This window comes from Plodia interpunctella, chromosome 3 (assembly GCF_027563975.2).
Source record: "Plodia interpunctella isolate USDA-ARS_2022_Savannah chromosome 3, ilPloInte3.2, whole genome shotgun sequence".
Classification (NCBI taxonomy): domain Eukaryota; kingdom Metazoa; phylum Arthropoda; class Insecta; order Lepidoptera; family Pyralidae; genus Plodia; species Plodia interpunctella.
In genome coordinates, this window is record NC_071296.1 from 1857597 (window position 1) to 1877834 (window position 20238).

Below are 20238 nucleotides of genomic sequence, written 5' to 3' on the forward strand. Positions count from 1 at the left end.
TTGTTAGTACCTACTCTCCTATTTACTGTCTGTCTCTGTTCAATAAATAAATAGGTACATACATAGCTAATCCCGCTTGGCTAATTCAACTGATAAGTGTTTCAATTTACTGGCTTCCCAGTCGACGCGTACCGACATTGCTTATTAAAACCGACGTTTCAGTAAGTTCTTTAGTTCTTTTTATATTTTTGGAAACTTGCAAAATTAATTCGAAATTGATTTTAATTCAGAAACGAGGCGAGGAGGCAACGCCTTAAATCGTCAATTTGGTGAGATGTTTTCTCCATGCCTTTTTTTACATTGAAATTTTAAACCGGCTTAAAAATCGGGACTAACTGTATATAATTCGCATTATAAGTGCATAACGTTTACATAGTGACATTTTTATTTGTCGGTTAGCGCAATGTGTGCGCCAAGGGTTCGATTTACGAATAAATTGAATAAAAAAAGAATAACCGATAAAGGAAACACGTTTTGTGTTTCCTTTATCGGTTATTCTTTTTTTTTTTTACCAAATTCTGTTGGTGAAATTAACATATTATATACCAATTACAACATCGATGCATTGAGGAAATATTTATTTACATTTACCTACAAAACACAACTTTAAATTTTATAAATCAAAACGGATTCATAGTAAGGTGAGTAGTTATTACAAATTTATCTGGAGTCCGATCGATCACGCCATTTGTAAATTAAGTTGCAAAGCGCCGAAGTTTATTCTGAAGCTTATTTGTCATGTCAAGTTTTTATCGAGCTTTTGCTATTTAAGTTTACAAAATGACATTTAAAGTCCAATATATCTCAGATATTTTTTCAAGTGTAGATTTAAAAAACACAATACCATACAATGCATAACATTTACTTGAATTGGAATCTATTGTCTTCTTCATCTTTTTAAAAAAAAATCGTCATCAGTCAATAACTTTTTAGAGTTAAAATTCAACCCACATAATTTTTTGAGTGTATGCACGATTTTTTGTTGTGTCACACACTTGATTTTTTTGAGAAAAGATGAAGGAGACGATAGATTCCAATTCATTCCGTAATCGGAAAAGAATAATATCAACTTAGTAAGTATACTAACGCTTAGTTTCTGCGTTAGTATACCTACTAAGTTGATATTAATACATGAGGAGTGTCAATTGATAGGTAATTAGGATTTGAATAGCATCCACACTAATATACAGGGTTACTAGTATCTAACGCATAACCTTACAAAGGCGCATAAGGTACTCATAGAGACTAACATCTTTTGTTCTACGACTTTTGTCTAAACGTATTATATACAAAAAAAATCCTTTTTCTAGTTTTAATGTCGTTTCTACAAAACGTTACATAACACTACTGTATGTACAGCAGCGTTGCTTGGCATTACACAGAGTTAAGATGTGTAGAATTGCAATTTAAGTAGATTGTATATATTTTTTACTCCTATATGAAAAAAAACTACGAATCACGAAAAGTCGTAGGATAAAAGTTACTTGGTTTCATGTACAAGTACAAGTAGGAGGTTTTGCGTTTGATATACCAGTAACCCTGTATATGTGAAAGTGTGTCAGTTTGTCTTTATTTTACGCTAGAATGGAGCATTGGATTGAGGGGATGTGATATGTAGATGGTGAACTGAAGAGTGAACAGGCCACATTATACGCATTATAGTTGAGTAGCGGTCTAGATTTCTTACAAATCACAGATATAATAAACACATTATGAACCAGCTAAATAGTGCTAAATTAAATACTCGTATATGGTTATTATTACGTGAATCCGATCCGATATTGTAATTAAATCGATTGTGAAAGCCATTCATGTCATCTCAACATGACTCGCCATTGTTGTGTCGGTTCAATGACTCGACTCGATTATATTCGACGATTTTTTATCGACATAAATCACAATATCGCATACTGTTCAATGTGAACACTTGTGTCGTTATTATTGGCGATTATTTTTAAATATTTTATATTGAATTGGTGAATGCAAAAATAAATAACGAATAGTAAAACGTTTAATAATATGATAGATAAAAACAAGTACCTAATAAAACTAACTGTATGCTGTCTATTTAATCTGTTCATAGTTAAACTATTAATTTATTGTAATTTCATACAGCCATCGACATTGTTTACAAAATCAAATCGGTTATTCAAATTTTATTACGAATTATTTTTAATGTGAACTCTGATTGACGACGGTTATAACAGGCGTTTTGTAGGTTCATTGTCACCATACTGTCACCAAAGCAATTTGAATAAATCTCGTATGCTAATGCAGCCTTCTGATTCATCTCGGCTTAAAAACTCGATATTGGTAGGTGGGCGCGGGTATAGGAACCTACCTGTGTTATTATTATCATATATGGGGTTGCTTCTTATAAAAATCTGCTAAATTTAAGTACGTAATATGCACGGTACGTTTCTCTCATCTCCGCATTCCCGGATGCGTTCGGGCTTGTGACGCCGAGAAGCCAAGGGGCAATGTAAAAAAAAATACCTTAAAATTTTGAAGATTTGGCTGTGATTTTACAACTGCCTGACATCATACTATTGTTACCAATGCCTAGGCTATGTGTCCCCTAGTCGCCTCGTACGTCATCCACGGGAGAATATGCACCAGGATATATCTGACATCTATTAATTTCATTGACAATAATAATACCGGTACAGCGTCATGGAATTATGCCTCTTTCCACTGCGATGCCGGCCGGGTAACCTACTTGCATAAAAGACGCGAAATTGAATCTTGTAATTTATATTAATAACTTTTCACTCAGGGCCCAACAAATAACCCAGCGGGGGGACAACACCCCTCACCCCCCGGAGAGCTGGATCCGTCTCCAATCGTTAATCAAGTTAAATAATGCGTTAAAGAAATAACTAAATACGGAAGGCAGTCGATACAGGTTCCCGCAAATAATCCAATTATAAAAAAAGTGTCGCGGTATATTTAACTCTGTGCTCCAGTTTCTTTGCATAGAGTTAGAAGTGAGATTAGAAACGACAGGTAATTGGATTAAATAATAAATATTTACTTGCGTAAATTTTGCACAAGCTAGAAAAAAGTTTACTTAATAATATAGCTTATTAAAACATTGTTGTAAAGATATAATTCAATTATTTTTGTTTCTTAAGATTGTTGCTTAAGAAACAAAAATAATTGAATTCATCAACCAAGGAAATCATTCTCCGAAAAAATCGAAGAAGTCACTTAAAGCTTACAAATGTATGTCATTTATCACATGTCAATTAAAGTCGATAAGTTTTTCAAATGATTTCCATACAATATAATCACTGTCTGACCTACATTGCCATGTATAGAGTCAATGTGAGAAAGTGCAATGAATAGAACCAAACAGAATTAATATTCAAAGTATACGATGCAATAAAATAATCAAATCGGATCGGTCATAACATAACGGTTATATGTAACGTAAAATAGGGAGGTACTAATCTATTTAATACTAAGAGTCTAGTTTTTAATGCAATTTTGTGTTTTTTTTTTCACAAACAGGCACATTTTCGTCTGAAAAAAAAAATATGGAAAATCTTATCTTTTAGAATACGTACCAATAAAGAAAATATTAAGTAAAAAAAATCTATTCTATCTATCTAGGATGCGTAGATAAATCAAGAAGAGGTAACAAACAAACTCACTATCGTATTTATAATATTAGTTGCGAGAATGGAATGATAATTAAAATCTGTAAAAATCATGTTTGTGTTATATAAAAATAATAATAAAATAATAAAGGTTTAATAAAAGTATGAAATTTAACTAGATACACTTTTAGAAACCTATTTAAGTACCAAACAGTGGGACACATAAATAGGCTATGTAAAAAACTAAATACCCATTATTAATATTGCAGCCAGTTCTGCAACATTGTAAGGTCTGTGATCGTCCACTCCGGCGCAGGCGAGCCCCCAGTCTTCAATGCCGTTTTCTGAATGTCAAGGGTAAGTAGGTACTTGACGTGGCGGGACTGTGACAAACCTCACACAACTTAGAGTTGCGCTCCGTTGTTTTCTATAGGTTTTGATGTTAACATTCGTCAACGTACGTCCAAACTCTTGTACAATATCAGCGTTGTCCGTCGACCGTACAAAACAACGGAGCACGAGCACGACTGAGCAATGAGCCGCGCCCAGTGCTTACGTCCGACATCGGTCGTGGGTTGTGTCGTGTGTCGTGGTACCAAACTGATTTTCTTGCCAAAATGGTTCAGTTGGATGATGACTTGATGAGAAATGCATTATATGCATTACAATATACCTATACACATAATATATCTATGAAATACAAATAAACATGAAAATATTTCTGACTCATTTAGAATTTACATATAATTTCATGAAGGTCCAGTTAAAAATCTACCTATATGTAGATAGAAATCAATATTTTGTTCTTCAAGTTCCAGATACCTAAAATAGTGCAAACAGAAAAATGTATTAATTGCATCAAAATGTTTATACAATAGTATTATTCACGGTTGCTATGCTACCCTTACCCAATACCTAATTAATTATAATCATTCTTTCTACTCACATAATAGGTAGGTTTATAAATTCTTAAGGAAATTTCATTCGTTTACATGACCATATTTTACTTCAGTTGACAGTAATGACTCGTCCAAAAAACAACTCGGTCTTATCTGGAGATCAAAATCTCCAGAAACCTACAGGATAAGTGGGGTAACGATTAATTTAATAATACTGGTTAAATTGGACAACGACCAGTTTACACAAACTCGCACGGAAATTCTACAGATTTGCAAAAAAAAGGTCAGGAATATTCGAACTGTGCCTCGAGTGTCTCGCGTGTAAATGGAATCGTTATTATTCAAATTCTAATATTAATTTATTTGCCAACCTAAATTCACATAAAAATTATATAAAAGAAAGCTAACTCCCTAACTTAATTATTTAACCATTAATTCTATATTGTCGCGATTTTACCTTTCTATTTTTGATGAGGCTAAAACAAATGACGACAACTATTTAAAGGTTGATGAGAATTTTGTTTGATGCGAAATTAAAATAAAAAGTTTTTATTATTTGCATAAAATATGCACTTTAAAAAATTAAATACCGACTCGACTATCGAATAATATTTGATATTGTTCTTGTAACTACTCAGTTCAGAAATTTCTTCCTGTATGTTCTGAATTATTTATTTTAAATCCATCCATAAGTAAATGGATATTTACAATCTACAATTATGTACCTTTTAGCGTCTCTGGCCACACACGCTTTCGCGTAATTCGAGTGTTTAAAAAGTAATTTGCAGGTACTCATTATGGCTTAAAGGCAAGTGAAAGAGGGAAAAAACTGTAATGCAAAATGTTACTCAGATTCTTCAAGTTTTTGTGGCGCGTGCACCTGCTCCTATAGACTACTTATGGAAATAATTAAATACAAAATAAATTTATTAAACTTTCGACGAAAGTAATAATTATAACGTTATTTTCATACTTTATTTTATGCAAACAAAATAAAAGATCTTAAAGGGATTTATCTCCAAACTTTTGCATACCCATAATTGGTAAAATATACTTATTTAAGGTGATTTAAATAATCACCTTTACTTACGTTAAATTTATTATACCTGTTATCTAACTGAGAGAGACGAAGAGATATTCATCTGTAACAAGTAAGGGCGAGTTGCGTCAGTCAACTTTGACATTTTCAGGTGACGTATAGACAAAATGCAGTGCAACTCACCCTAACTTTCTTTAAAAATCTGACAAGGCACGTTCCATTTCAAGACCTATTGTGCTTCGGATTCGCTTAAATAGTAGTAATTGAAGTACCTAAATAATTTTAAGTATTGTCAGTTCGTTTGCGTAACTTGATCCAAAACAAAATGATTTCTTCTTCTCATGTTACGATTACCACTCACCCTTGACATTCGTCATCTGTTTCACGCTTGTCGATCATATCGGCAAATATGTACAGACAGAGCGGTCAACAAGGATTCATACTTGCCGGTAAGGAAGTCTGTCGATTATGACAAGAAAATTACTTAGGTAAGTAGGCATTACGTATAAATTTTAATTCATGTATTTATTTTCGTGCAATAAAGTTATTACAAACAAACAACAAATAGCATAAAGATTCGGGAGAAATTTGGAATGGTTAGGTTAAATAAACTGTGTTATGAATTTTGGAAATCTGCCAGTCGTTTAGGTAATCGGTGATTGTTTTATCAAACAAATGCTTTGTTAATAAATCTCCTCTCAATATTACTTTGTCGATGATTTCAATTGGCATTAAATACCGTGATCTTGTCTGCCCCGTCCATACATTACGAGCTGCGTCCTAAGGGCCAATTACACCATACTGGGGCATATTTACAACGCGAGACGTCCTGCATATTAACACCACCCTCGGCGATTTGTGTGGTTTACACAGTTTCAGTAAATAATTATGGTATTCTAGGGTTCCGTAACAAAAAAGATCTAACTTAAAATATAATTATCAATGTTGTTTTTTGAGATGATGTAAAATTAGTATATATGCTGTAAAGTTTAGATATATTTTGTTCTCTCAAAAATAAAAGAAAACTGATTACATTTTACCTTGCATCGTGTATCCTAAATTATAAAAAATGAAATATTGCCGTTTGTCGTAATCCTTAACTATTCATTTTCACGCCTAAATGGTTGGACTTTCGCATGTTGAACGTTTTCTGTCAGAAAATAAAAAAATAAAATCATTTAAGCATTTAATTATTGATCAATAGTATGTTGTTACTTGTTTTTCGAAATGAAATCCAAATGATGTTCAAAAACAGGGAACCCGCCTTCATAAATGATATTATATTCGTAGCCTATTCATTCTTGGCTGTTTTATTAACATTTTTGTTTTTATGGTCGCGTCGAAACGCGACATAAATTGTTAATTACTCACTATCAGTCAAAAGACACACACAGCGGTGGCAAGCCATTGATTAAACTTGTACACTGACAGAAGTGATCTAGAGTGATCACATTGTCCCAGTGAATTGTACAATTTCCTTATTTTATTTTAAGTCAACACCTTTCAATATTTTTTTATGGGAATGTTGAATGTTTAATGAGTTACATGGAAACCGAGAAAAAGATCAACAGTCTTTTTACTTTGCAAATTATAGAGCAAAGCTGTAATACTATCAACAATTTTTATGTACTGGCTTTAGGGCTAGCGGTACCTATACTTACATTAAATTTAAATTATAGACTGGGAGCACCACACAAGATTAATTCTCCAAATCATTATGTTTAAAACAGAATGTTACTTGATTTTCAAAGTGTTATAAGAATAATAAATAGCCACTTAGGTGCTGCAGTTATAATAATTAGGTATGTGTTGTAAAAGTGCGAGAAATATTTTCCGAAAGACGTGCGAACTCTATCTGCAAGTCAGAAAAAAATTAAGCATTTCAAAGCTTATTATTATTAGTCAATTGACCGACGACGGTGGCGGTTCAAGTTAACGTCAAAGTTGACTGATCAAATCCACACTTAAGAAAGTTAAACCAAGTGCTTATTTACTTTTTAAATAGGTGAAACTACGTCAGATTGGTTGTCGTGCGATCAAATACGACCTTTCCTTATTGAGATTATTAATTTTTAATAACCGTGATTCCAATACATGGCTATATAATTAAGGACTTAATAAAAATAAATTGAAAATGACTATGTAACAGGACCATAGTAATATTGTCCTTTTATTCCATGATCATATCACGATCTGTCGTGGAGTAAGTACATTATATATAACTAGTGGCCCGTCCCGGCTTCACTCCAGTTAAGTCATAATAAATATACACCCAAAACCTTCCTTTTGAATCACTCTATCTATTAAAAAACCCGCATCTAATTCCGACGTGTAGATAAAAATATCTGCATACATAGGGATAGACAGACAGCCTGAAGCGACTTTGTTTTAAACTATATAGTGATAGTGAATAGATTTCTACTTAGATATATAAGTAACATACAAGTTAATACTTCTGTATGTTATTATTTCATCATAACATATTAAAACCAGCAAAACAAAGACAGACATTTGGGCCACTGTCTAAAAATCGGTTGACCCTCGTTAAATTTCAATTAACGTCATATGAAATTACATTCCTATGTTTTTAATCTGTGCAATCACACACTGGCCACTCATTTTAATCAGATGTCTATATCGTATTGAAAATGTTTATTCCCTTACAAATTACGTCATTCAGATGTAAATGGCCGTTGTCTCTTGAGTAATTGTGATTGAAAACTTTGGTTAAATGGATATTGGTTTTGCATTTTGTTGATTGGAATTGGAAGCTTGGAAGAATATTTCTGGTCAAAATATTGTTGATTAAATAAATCACTCTCAATTATAGTGTAAATACATATAGGTACTTGCACAATAGCAAAGAAAATCAATTTAACATATTCCTTATCGAAAAATTGTGAAAAACAGACGGTTTTGGTTCCTTGTTTTTTTAAATTATTAACTTGAACAGTAGATACCTACTTTGTTATTTAAATATTGTAAATTTTTATTTAAGATATAGTTTTTTCCTCAGCCATAGAGTGTCACAACCACGGGTCCGCTTTTACACTGTTACAATTTAAAGTATGTGTATATGTATATATAACTTAATAGGTAGGTAATCACTACGTGCGATTGAAAAGACATGGTCATATGCGCAAATAAATATTGTAAAAGAAGAAGCCCCTTATTTTATGCTCCCTTCGTTTAATTCATCATGCATCCGTAAAATCATATAAGGTTATCGTAAATCTGAATCAATATCTACCACAGGTAAACGGCTATAAAAGTCTACACTTTAGCGTGTGCTTAAAATGGCATACTGCAATTCGATCGATTTATTGTGTCAGAAAGGCTACCACCACGGATTAAATTACTGGAACTGCTTACATCCTTACTAATATAAATATGCGAAAGTAAGTTTGTTACCTCTTCACGCATTGTACTGGACCGATTGTTATGAAATTTGGCACACGGGTAGAAAATAACCTGGATTAACACATATGGTACTTTTTATCCCGAAATTCCCACGAGAACGAAGCCCCGGGGCGCAGCTAGTACTAAATAAAATAATCCTCCGTAATATCGAAATTAACTTCAATTTAAACTTAGTTGAGATAGTTGGAATATGTGTAATTGTTGTATGTATGTATACGTTTTGTATTACTTTATTAGGTACATAGTTTAATATAGTTATTTAAAGTAGATAAGTACTTCTAGTTGTCATGAGATTATTGTATTTTTAATTTTAAGCGATTCTGACACGAAAATAACACGTTAACCGTATCACTCGCGATGCGCGCGCGCAGATGGCCACCAATTATTTTTGCTTGTAAACGATAATTTAAACCTTTTCCTGTAAAATACGAGTCGAGCGTGCCTTTCATTAATTCGGGAAGCCCTGATATGAAAATGGCGGGGTTTTCGATATATTTCGTGATTTTTATAATGCTTTTTGATTTGACAAGTGCTTTTGATATTTTTAAATTTCGAAAAGAGTACACGTTTTTGGTATTTGGTAGTATTTATTTAAAAAAATGAATATATATAGGTACCTACTATATTCGTAAATTTACAGATTTATTAAAATGATTTTTTTTAGTTTAAGTGTAAGTAAGTATTCGAAATTTTGTAGAAACAATGAAATTTCGGAATAATCAAATAATTAGCTCTCTGTTTTCTTTATTATTTATGAATTTTGTTCTGCCGGCCTTCGCAAGGCAGTGAGATCCAAAACAAAGTGTAGGTACTTAGTAAAGATTGATTGTAAAAATGAAAATCTGCATGTTTATATACATAAATCAAGTACTTAAGTAAATTGCGCCCTCGAGGGAAGGGAAATTTTAAAATTTCTCTTATAAAACTTAAATTAACCTAATTGCTGTATAAAATCGGCATTACAATGTAATTATTGTGGAATCACATGATTTATTATATTTCATGAAGCTATTTCGTTAACAAAACACAGTCAGCTGCTATTTTATGCGAATATATTCGTCTCTTCGAAATCTCTTCATGCAAAGTGCATGACCTCGGTGGCGCAGTGGTAAAGTGCTCGCCCCTGAACCGAGAGGTCCCGGGTTCGATTCCCGGTCGGGTCATGATGGAAAATGATCTTTTTCTGATTGGCCCGGGTCTTGGATGTTTATCTATATATGTATTTGTTATATAATACAGTATCGTTGAGTTAGTATCCCATAACACAAGTCTCGAACTTACTTTGGGGCTAGCTCAATCTGTGTGAGTTGTCCTAATATTTATTTATTATTATTTAAAGTCTTGACAGTCTTTTAAAACAATATGCCAACAAATTATGTGAAGCTGGGAGGTTGTTATAGCGTTGTAAATGAGAAGCGATCCATTCAGGCTTCGTTCACATTCAGAAAGCAAAAAGCACGCCTCGGGCTGGAGGCTTTACACAAACCAAAATAAATCTCATAACCCTTTGTGATTCCGACTTGGATATCTCTTTTTTATAGCTTTAATTGGAGTTTTTATAGCTACGATTGGGTAATACGTGAAATGTGGATCTTCGTGTCCTTTTTATAACATGCCCTGAGGCGTCGAGATGTCTCGCAAGACGGATCTTTTCATTGTGATCCTTATATAGGCGTGTCTTTTCGATGATTGATGATTTAGTAGTTAACACATTCAGTGCCATTGGATAATGCGTATGAAAGCAATTAAAAAGGAATATTTTATTATGCCTAAAATGCCACTGCACGGTGTTAATGTGTTAAAAATTTGATTGTCATCTATTGATTTTTTTATAAATGTTCACATGTAACAAAATTAGGACTATTAGATATGGAACAATGAAAACACAGATAAATACGATTACTTAAAAAGAACCACGACTCATTTGTGATACGAATTCCACCTTTATTTTTTCATAATCGCTTTTGAGCTGTTTACCTACTCTACTTGTACTTGACAACTTCTATTCAGCTTAGGAAATGTAATCTGAAAGAAAAATGAGAACTATTCAGTATGATGATGCAAAGTAAAGGTGGCTTCTTTAAAATAAAATTTTGTTGGTTTGTGTTTGAATAGTCAAAAACACTATTTATCAGCAAGTCAACTAAGATAAGTTTTATTTCGCCCTCGTCAGTGTCGCTTTAACCCTTTCACCACGAACGCTGGATAAATTCAACAAACATTTTTTTGCTTTGTTGTATACTCTAACTTGGGTCAAGGTAAATAAATTGCCATACAGTTCGGAACGCGTGTCATGATGCGAGCCATAATGTTGTGCAGTGGACAGATAACATCAGTGTTTACGATCACGGGCGCAAAACACGTAGAAAGCACCTGGCTATCGATTTTCTTGGATTCCAATCTTGTCGATGCCAAATATGATCGTACCTTGTTGTAATTTTATCACTGTTCAATAATTAGGTGATGTTTTGATAAAAAGTGTCTACTTAATTGTATTTTTTTAATATTGCGCCTCATTAAAACTTCTTTGGATCAAACATTAAACATGTGAGAAAATATTATGCGTCTACTTGCGTCCGCTCATAATTTATTATTGTCGGTTAATACCTCGGGTTCTAGGCTTGCGATGAAACCTATACCAGATTTTAAATAAAACTATCCGCTATACAACTGCGAGCGACAGACGAAAATAAATAAAAAATGTTTTGACTTCTATTAGTCTCGTAGATCCCCTTAATTATTTTAAGCACATGTATGTGCAGATACACCATTTGCAGTTTTATCTATCTGATATCAATAGATTGTTAGATACTACGTACAATAAACTATAGTTTATTAAAAAAACACAAAAAGACAAAGAAATAAAAAACAATAATGTTAGATTCAATATCACAAAATATATATTGATAATATGAACAATTTTCAACATCAATATCCCGTTTTTCCATTAAAACTCCTGTACCGTTCAACGGCAGTGCAGTATATCTGGAGAATTAAGATGTACGTCTTGTAAACCGTTGTGTTATGGGATAACAGCAATAACATCTTATTTTTATTGGTTTCAGATGGAAATGAGCCGATACTCGGCGGGCGGGACCTCCTTCCTGACATATTGGATATTACTTCTGCAGGTAACTAGCGACTTCGTCTACTGAACGGCAGTTTAAGGCTGTTATTATATAAACTCTGTAAAATATATTGATATTTTTGACCGCGGTTTCGCCCGCGTTAATTTTACACGGGAACAGTTAGGTATTTCGGGATGAAAGGTACCCTATGCCCTTATCCGGACTTCAAACTACATGTATGCAACATCTCAAGAAGATTGGTTGAGTAGATAGAGCGTGAAGAGGTACCTAACAAATACTTAAACTTACTTTCGCGTATAGGATGTCGGCGGTACTCTAAACGCGTCGTGCGTTGAGTGCCGCCGCCGACATCGCCTATAGATATAGGTTCAATTTTTTGCGTTCGGGGTTGTGAAGCCGAGAAACTCAGGATTCGGCTGTGATTTTGGGAATGTTAATGTTAGTTAGTTGCCAAGGCTATTAGTTGCATCATACGACATTCACAGAAGGATATGGAATGGTATTCTAGGTCCACATGATTCCATTTTATATATATAAGCTATTTAACAAACGGGACTTACCATTTACCTTTTTATGTGTGCTTAATCCTAAATAAGTAATGCAAAATTTGTTGCAAAAACGTGACTAGTTTTAAAAGTCAACCTGTAGAATATATTACATCTGAACGTAACCACAACTATACCTATAACTTGGAGTACAGTGGGGACGAACCAACATAACTGTGGTTAATGTTTATTAAGCTGTCTGTTTGCGGTGATGTGTGTTCAGGATAAGATGTGTGCACAAGTTAATACATATTAATATCATAAATGTGAAAGTCTGTCTGTATAATTAATTAAGTAATTTGGTATTTTTTTTAATGTAATTCAAATATTACTGAAATGAAAGACATCAACGGCTGACTTTACAACGAGCTTTTTAGTTTTTACGTTCTAGAATCAGTTAAATCCAGAAAAAAATATTTTCGCTTACTTTTAGGGTTTAGGCTTTGGGGTAATAAAGAACCTTACATTCCCCTTAGGTTGGTAATATATTGACATTATAATTTTATACTGTCCCGCGCGCCGGCCCTTCTAAATCTATGATATTGACCTTCGTAATGAAAAAATATGTGACATTTCACGGGTAAAGTTACCATACGGACGCTAATTCAGGTCAAAATAAAAACATTTAAAAAAAACTGCCCTTAAGACGCATTTCTTTGTGGAATGTCGCACACGATTTTCTTTCACTGTTTTATTTTATATTGTATTTCATCTAGCTACTGAGTATTTTATCTACTTACGTTAAAAAATTGTATAGTTACTTATTAATGAAAAAATAAGGGCCATTCACGTGCGATTAATGACGAAAAGTAGACTATATGTTCGAGTAGATCTTTTTCAATGAGTGCGTCTCGGCCCGGGCGAAGCGAATCGCTTATGTTGTGCGTAATGATTTGGCCGCGGAGGCGCGGGCTGACTTGTCTTGAAAAAGGTCTACTACTAGACCGAAACTATAGTCGACTTTTCCGTTTCAATTTCGAATTTTTATTAATAATGTCCAATTCTCACGTTAGTTTTAATCAAAAATGTGTGTAGTGTCCAAATAAATGTCCCTGTCGTGAAGCTAACAATGTAATGGTCAGATGCTGGGCAGCGCGCGGCGCGGGGCGGAGGGCCACGGGCGGCTGATGGACCCCCCGGCGAGGAACTCCATGTGGCGCTTCGGCTTCCCCAACCCCGTCAACTACAACGACAATGAGCTCTTCTGCGGGGGGTATGCCGGTGCGTATGCTCCTTTCGTCCATGTTACTCCAAATGGAACTTACGTGGAACTACGTTAAGTACTTACTTTTAGTTCCAAATATACTCACGCCGCGAAATGCTCTGAACTCCGTGAAATGCGAATATTATATATTTTAGTATTATTTATTTATTCAGCTAAACACATATGTATCCTTTTAAAGGATTTAGTAAGAAAAAATAGGCACTTAACATAAAACGCTATATTATTGTGCTAAACATGTTGACTCACTTAGGTCAAGTCGTCAAATTGTGTAGTTATGTGTCATCAAAATCATCATCAAAACGTCCCAACTGCTGGGGTACAGGTCTTCCTTATGGATGTAGAAGAAGTTTGAGCCATGCAAGATCCACCACGGGCCCATTGCGGATTGGCGGGTTTAACTACTACAAATACAACCAACGGCTTAATGTGCGTTCCAAAGCACGGAGGAGCTCAAGACAAATTCATTTTTGGTCACCCATCCAATGACTACCATTGTGAGTGTCTTAACCGCAACTATCACTGGGAGTATTTCAGGAACTTTAGGAATAATCTTCGGTCAATTGATGAGTAGGTTTTACAGGCGTCCTAGCGTTAGAACGCTACACCGTGCGGTGTAACGCTGATGCGTGTGTGATATAGACGCGTCATGCTCCCTGGCCGATTTTGTGGCTCAACTGAGACTAGATTACGCTGCGAACGCACATAATTATTTAAACTGATCTTGTCGAAGTTATTTTAATAGATAATAAAATTTAAAAGATGAGGTTCTTTGAACAAAACAAAGACGTTTGTTAGTCATCATTATCTTCACTAGGTACCTATACCTACCTACTTATAAGATACCGCACGAAAAAAGCCTCGTAAAGGCGATGAGCACATCACATCCGTGTTTTCAACATTCCTCAGGGCAATATCCTTGCATTCGGAACAATTGGACAAATGTTTTTTGTTCTGCATAGATTAAGCTAATGAGCGGAGCCAACGCTCGGTAATATCCAGGGTTCAATCACCTTTGCACAGGCTGTGTGCTCACCCATCAGATTCTTAGAACTAATAGCCGCGCGGGAAAAACAAGTGTAAATATATCAATAGGTGTTATTATGATAATGATTCAATGATTCATCTTCATCTCTAGGGGCTCGTCTCGGCATCGCTTGGGTAATAATAACATAATAAATTTTAGGTACCCTTAAACCTTCCTCAGGAATCACACTATCTATTGGTGAAAACCGCATGCAAATCCATAGAGTATCCATTGAGTTTTTGAATTTATCGCCGATAGACGTAAATATATAAAAATAAAAAGTACTTACAAATTCAGATTTAAATCACATTAACTGAACTACCTCCTGTTCACACTCTATTTGTATTTAAAGTGAGGAGGACGTCTGAAAGTGACGTGTACAAACCTATATGTTACATTCCACATAATATCGACGACGCGCTGCTAAGGATAAGGATTAAGTGATATTTCTATAACACTTAATTAAATTTTATCTGTCTAAAATCCTTCTAAATGTCTTTTAGTAAAATGAATACGTGAATATGAAACGTGGGGATATTGTCTTTATTTTACTAAAATAATGATATTATCATATATCATAATATATAATGATATTATCATTATTTTACTAAAATAATGATATTATAATATCATTATTTTAGTAAAATAATGTCAATATCCCCACGACTCTGTGTAGTTCAGTGGGAGCAGAACAGCGGGCGGTGTGGAGTGTGCGGGGACGCGGACCACTTGTCGGAGCCCAGACCGCACGAGGCCGGAGGGATGTACGGCAAGGGCATCGTCACCAGGCACTATAGTGTTGGACAGGTATTTAACACATTTTTTAACAAATCTTAAAATTAAAGCAAAACATATTATGAGACGTAATTATTTAATATAAAAATTGACGTGACAAAAGTGCCTGTGAAGGTCTAATTTCTGAATAAATGATTTGAATTTTCAACTTTCAACATATATCTATTTATGTAACCTTCGAATTTCATAACTCTCGACTCTGTGTATACCGTAAGGTATACAGACGTGATGCTGTATGTATTTATTTATGTATTTTAATTGTATTTATATTTCATTGTAATTTTGTAAGGCGGAGGAATGTTTGTATACTTTTCTGCCTATATCCCTAATCGAGCGGGTATTGTACCCACGCCCCTATCTATCCGGGACAGTACTTCTTAAACACTGAGCTATCGAGAACCACTGACCATGCCACTTCCATCCATTTAGATATACAGAATCCAAATTAATAATTACAGGAAATCGAAGTGGAGGTGGAACTGACAGCCAATCATCTCGGGACGTTTGTGATGAAACTGTGTCCAAACAACAACCCGAAACAAGAAGCCAGCCAGGAATGCTTCGATCGGTAATATAAAGCTTAAAAACATTTATCAACACACCCTTACGCTAGTGTCAAAAAGGGGTTCAAAAAGGTCTGACCTGAGGCTTTCTTATCCAGTTTTGAACACACAACTTCTAAGTGGAAAATGAACCTCAACCTCACTAATTGGTTACACTAAAAAGCCAAAAATCACGTAACTGTAAAACAAGATAAATTTTCGTAGAAAGAAGAAAACATGTTTCACCGACTGTGTAATACGAGTACCTACAAGATTAAACTTCATGGAATCAATAGGACCGCCGTACATGTTCCAGGTACCCGCTCTTCATATCTGGTACCAGAGAGGACCGGTTTCTCATCCCCCTGGACACCAAGAAGAAGGACATCTTCAGGTACCGGGTGCGACTGCCGCCCTACGTCACCTGCACCCAGTGCGTGCTGCAGTGGACATACTACACTGGTCAGTTGTTTCCTTCTCTTATCTTCCTGTGTAGTGGTTTCATTCGGGGTTGTGACGCTGCGAAACTGAGTCAGTGTAAAAAATGAACATTACCATTTTGAAGATCTTCTTGGGAATAATATTGTTGGTAAAACTTGTCGACTCGAATGATATCCAAGGGAGGATATTAGGCGATACCACACTGGTAAGTTGTTTAATTATATCGGGTTTGATTTAGGATGTTCTCGCGTTACGAAGCGATGAGTGCATTCTATAATAACATGCAACCACAGACATCTTTCCAATTGACAAACAGACAAACTATTCTATCCTAATCAAACAACTGTTGCACGCATATGGGCCCGCGGTCATTAGCTATATCTTTTCCGTATTAGCTATATCTAAGCCGTGATATAGATTAGACTTAGAGATCGAAATTAAGATTTTATTAGGTATTTAGTTAGTGATTATTTTTACCACAGCTTTAAAATGAACAAAAACTGGAACTACGATACCTTGAATATCATACTTATCTCTCTGCAAAAAAATTGAGACAGGGCCAAAATAAATATCTTTTTAAATGCAACCAGAATTGAATTGCAGATGCCTAATTTACTTCATGTGTATCGCGAAGATTTATGGTTTGCGTTCAGAAATCGAAACTTCTCAACCACTTTTTTCCTGCTCGTTTTGGGAACCGAACACGTACCGAGCGCCAGATATTTATCTAAAAATTGATGGATTTATAATATAAAAGCTTATTAAATTGATACTAAATACAAGCTACCTTAGTAGTTGGGACATTTTAAACCTCAACTTTGAATCCATTACACATTCATAGTACAACCGATGACCGGCAAAAATACTTCAGCTGCAGCTACATAGTATTTTTTATTATTATTTTGAAGCACGCGAGTGGTGTTCCATCGTGCCAGTTCCAAAAGAAACAATATTTATCTATATATTATGCTATTAAGTTTACCTTACCCCTTGGTTCCCTTCTCTCTCTATCCATCTAAATGTTGATTGGAAGAAATTGCTATTTCTATATGTCTACCTTTGCACTTATTTACTATTGAATACCTTAATACGAGTAAAACTTGTGATTCTTCCGTAAATGGTGCAAAAAGAGTTCATCTATTTTTATCATCAGGAAACATGTGGGGCATATGCGCGAACGGGACGGAAGCGGTCGGATGTGGCCGCTCAGAGACCTTCCGCAACTGCGCTGACGTCAGCGTGATCACCAGCACCGGGGGGGTGCCCCCCGCCTTCGCCGGGGACCTGCGCAGGGACAACCCCTTCCAGCTCTACTATAGGGACTACAGCATGCCACAGACTATATACCCGCTGGTTGTGCGGTGAGTTGCAATGGTTGACGTTTCAGAGCCTTAAAGACATCGCCTTAAATCTATTCACTAAGGTTAGTGGTCTCTCTTTTCTCTGATCATTCGGCCGGCGAGTGACGAAGCGAAAGCAGTGTTAATAGAGGTTAAGCGCAGGATAAACCCTTTACAATGTTTATGGCTACTAGCCGCAGACTACACTATGGTAAAGTAATACTTTTGTTAGTTACATTCCTCGCTCAATCTGGTGGTTTCTCATGTCTGAGATGAGAGAACTATCAGTGCGAGTTGATGTATTAATTTTGAATTAAACAACTTGATTTTGTTTCCTAACGATGCACTAAAACAAAAACAATGTTCTTTTATACTTCAGGCTCACCTAATTAATATATAATTAATTTATATATGTATTAATTATATAATTAATATATAATTAATACATAATTCCTAAACAATTTCAGGCAAATTTCAGAAGCGCAATGATAATGTCTTTCTTTCTTTATCTTACATTGTGTATTCCTTTATATTTCATTTATACGTACGATCCACTGATTATTGTATTATACATATGCATAATTTTACTATTACTTATCTATTTTTCTTATCTATGCTACTCCGAGACTGATTGGTATTTCTTCATCTTTCGTAAAACACAATCTTGAATTTTAAGCATTCAGGGGAAATATAAATATTATATTTTACTCATGTTCTCATGGACAGACCTTGCGTTTAAATGAAGGATTAGTCATAGATCAAAGGGATCATTCATACCAGCCAGTCTCAAATCTACTTAATATTTCAGAGAAGAACCTAAAGTACCAATAGTACCTAAAGTCGTCGAGAAGGAACCCTTGCGTACTAAGTATGTAACCTTCTTCTTCTTCTCCAAACGTGAAACTGTCTGTGTGAATAACTCACTGTGATGTGTTGATTTTTTCAGCAATGATATCGAAATATCCAACAGCGTGGAGGATATAACCCGCCCATTTGTCATTAGGTATAGCACGATTGTTATTTGGTTGGTCCCTGGTTGAACGGAGCGGACTCTTTTGTGAATAAATTTCTTGAGCGGTGGTATGGAACTCTCATTAGAATTGATCATGTAAGACAAGAAACATTTAGGCACGATTCGGTAATTCTGTCGAAGCAGTACGAGTACTGTTTAGGTATTTCGATTTCAGGTACATCGGTGTTGCTATATGGTGGTTCAATACGAAGGAAAATGTTATTTGTTTATTGGCTTAACTTAAAATAAGCGTTGTTGACCAACTGTATGATTTCTTACTTGTTATTATTAGTATTGACCAGTTTTTTTTTGTGTAATTTATGACAATGAAGATGAGGGTTCCATGCTTCAAATAAGCTGACGTAGTTCTACTCACTTCTAGCCAACATTTGTATATATTTGTGTTTTGTTAACTTTGTAGTCTAGACTTAGATGGTAGTTGTCGTGTAACTAACTTATTTCTAGTTATGTTCTCTGGTTGCGCATCTGTTTGTTATGCCATCTTTGTAACCCGTGTTTAACGTGTACCTGAGTTTGATTGTACAGTAAGTATGTCACTAACATTTTTCTGTTATATTTACCTAGTGTACCTACTTGATTTTTTTTACAGGTTATGCGTTATTTTCTACCACGACTTTGTACAGATACATTTACCTATAACCTTTTAGTAATCCCACTTTAATTTATTCCTGAATGCTAATACCGGCTTATTTGACAGACGTAAAAACGATTGTATTATAAACAATACTTAGGTATTTAGTGTAAATATTTATTTTACGATGAATTCAATTTAGTCTTAATTCAATTCAATTTGATATTTAGTTTTATATTAATTTTTTGGAAGTTACAAAGTAATCATTATCAGTTTTTTGCTATAAACTTTTGCGATTGCTTTGAAATAAATAAAAGTTTTTCTCTTGGCTCTCCGTACCACCTGGTACCAATTGTTTTACGTAAACAAGACGACAAATTTGAATCTCTTACAGCAGGATAGCAGAGGCATTGACGCGTCAAATAATATCTAAAATGATAAAACACCGTGACTTATTGCAGAGACCAGGTGTGTACCCCGACCAACGCGTACCGCGTGATCCCCGGCATGCTGAGCTGGTGTCAGACCAACTGCCTCTCCTACCCGCCCAACTGTCCGCCAGCGCTGTGCCAGTGCCCGTGAGTACACGAGGAGATAATCATTTATTTACATTTAATAAGGTACAATATGCCTCGCGTTGGAAGCCGAGGATGACGTAGTCCGACGAACTGTC

The 20238-nt window shown here is 34.9% G+C and overlaps 1 protein-coding gene across 6 annotated transcripts in view; it reads left to right on the forward strand.

The window, feature by feature from the left end:
- The window catches only part of LOC128683847 (uncharacterized protein), a 34167-nt gene that overhangs the window by 11919 nt on the left and 2010 nt on the right, over nt 1–20238 (forward strand). Inside the window, exons 2-11 of one of the 6 annotated variants that reach the window (XM_053769849.1) lie at nt 3872–3959; nt 12026–12091; nt 13677–13815; nt 15520–15650; nt 16097–16206; nt 16497–16642; nt 17775–17982; nt 18770–18829; nt 18908–18964; nt 20027–20143. In XM_053769849.1, coding sequence (XP_053625824.1) covers nt 3951–3959; nt 12026–12091; nt 13677–13815; nt 15520–15650; nt 16097–16206; nt 16497–16642; nt 17775–17982; nt 18770–18829; nt 18908–18964; nt 20027–20143 — 1043 coding nt within the window. In that variant the 5' untranslated portion in view covers nt 3872–3950. The remainder of the gene's footprint in view (nt 1–3871; nt 3960–12025; nt 12092–13676; nt 13816–15519; nt 15651–16096; nt 16207–16496; nt 16643–17774; nt 17983–18769; nt 18830–18907; nt 18965–20026; nt 20144–20238) is intronic. The other 5 variants (XM_064437071.1, XM_053769851.1, XM_053769850.1 and 2 more) reach the window with 5 other exon arrangements.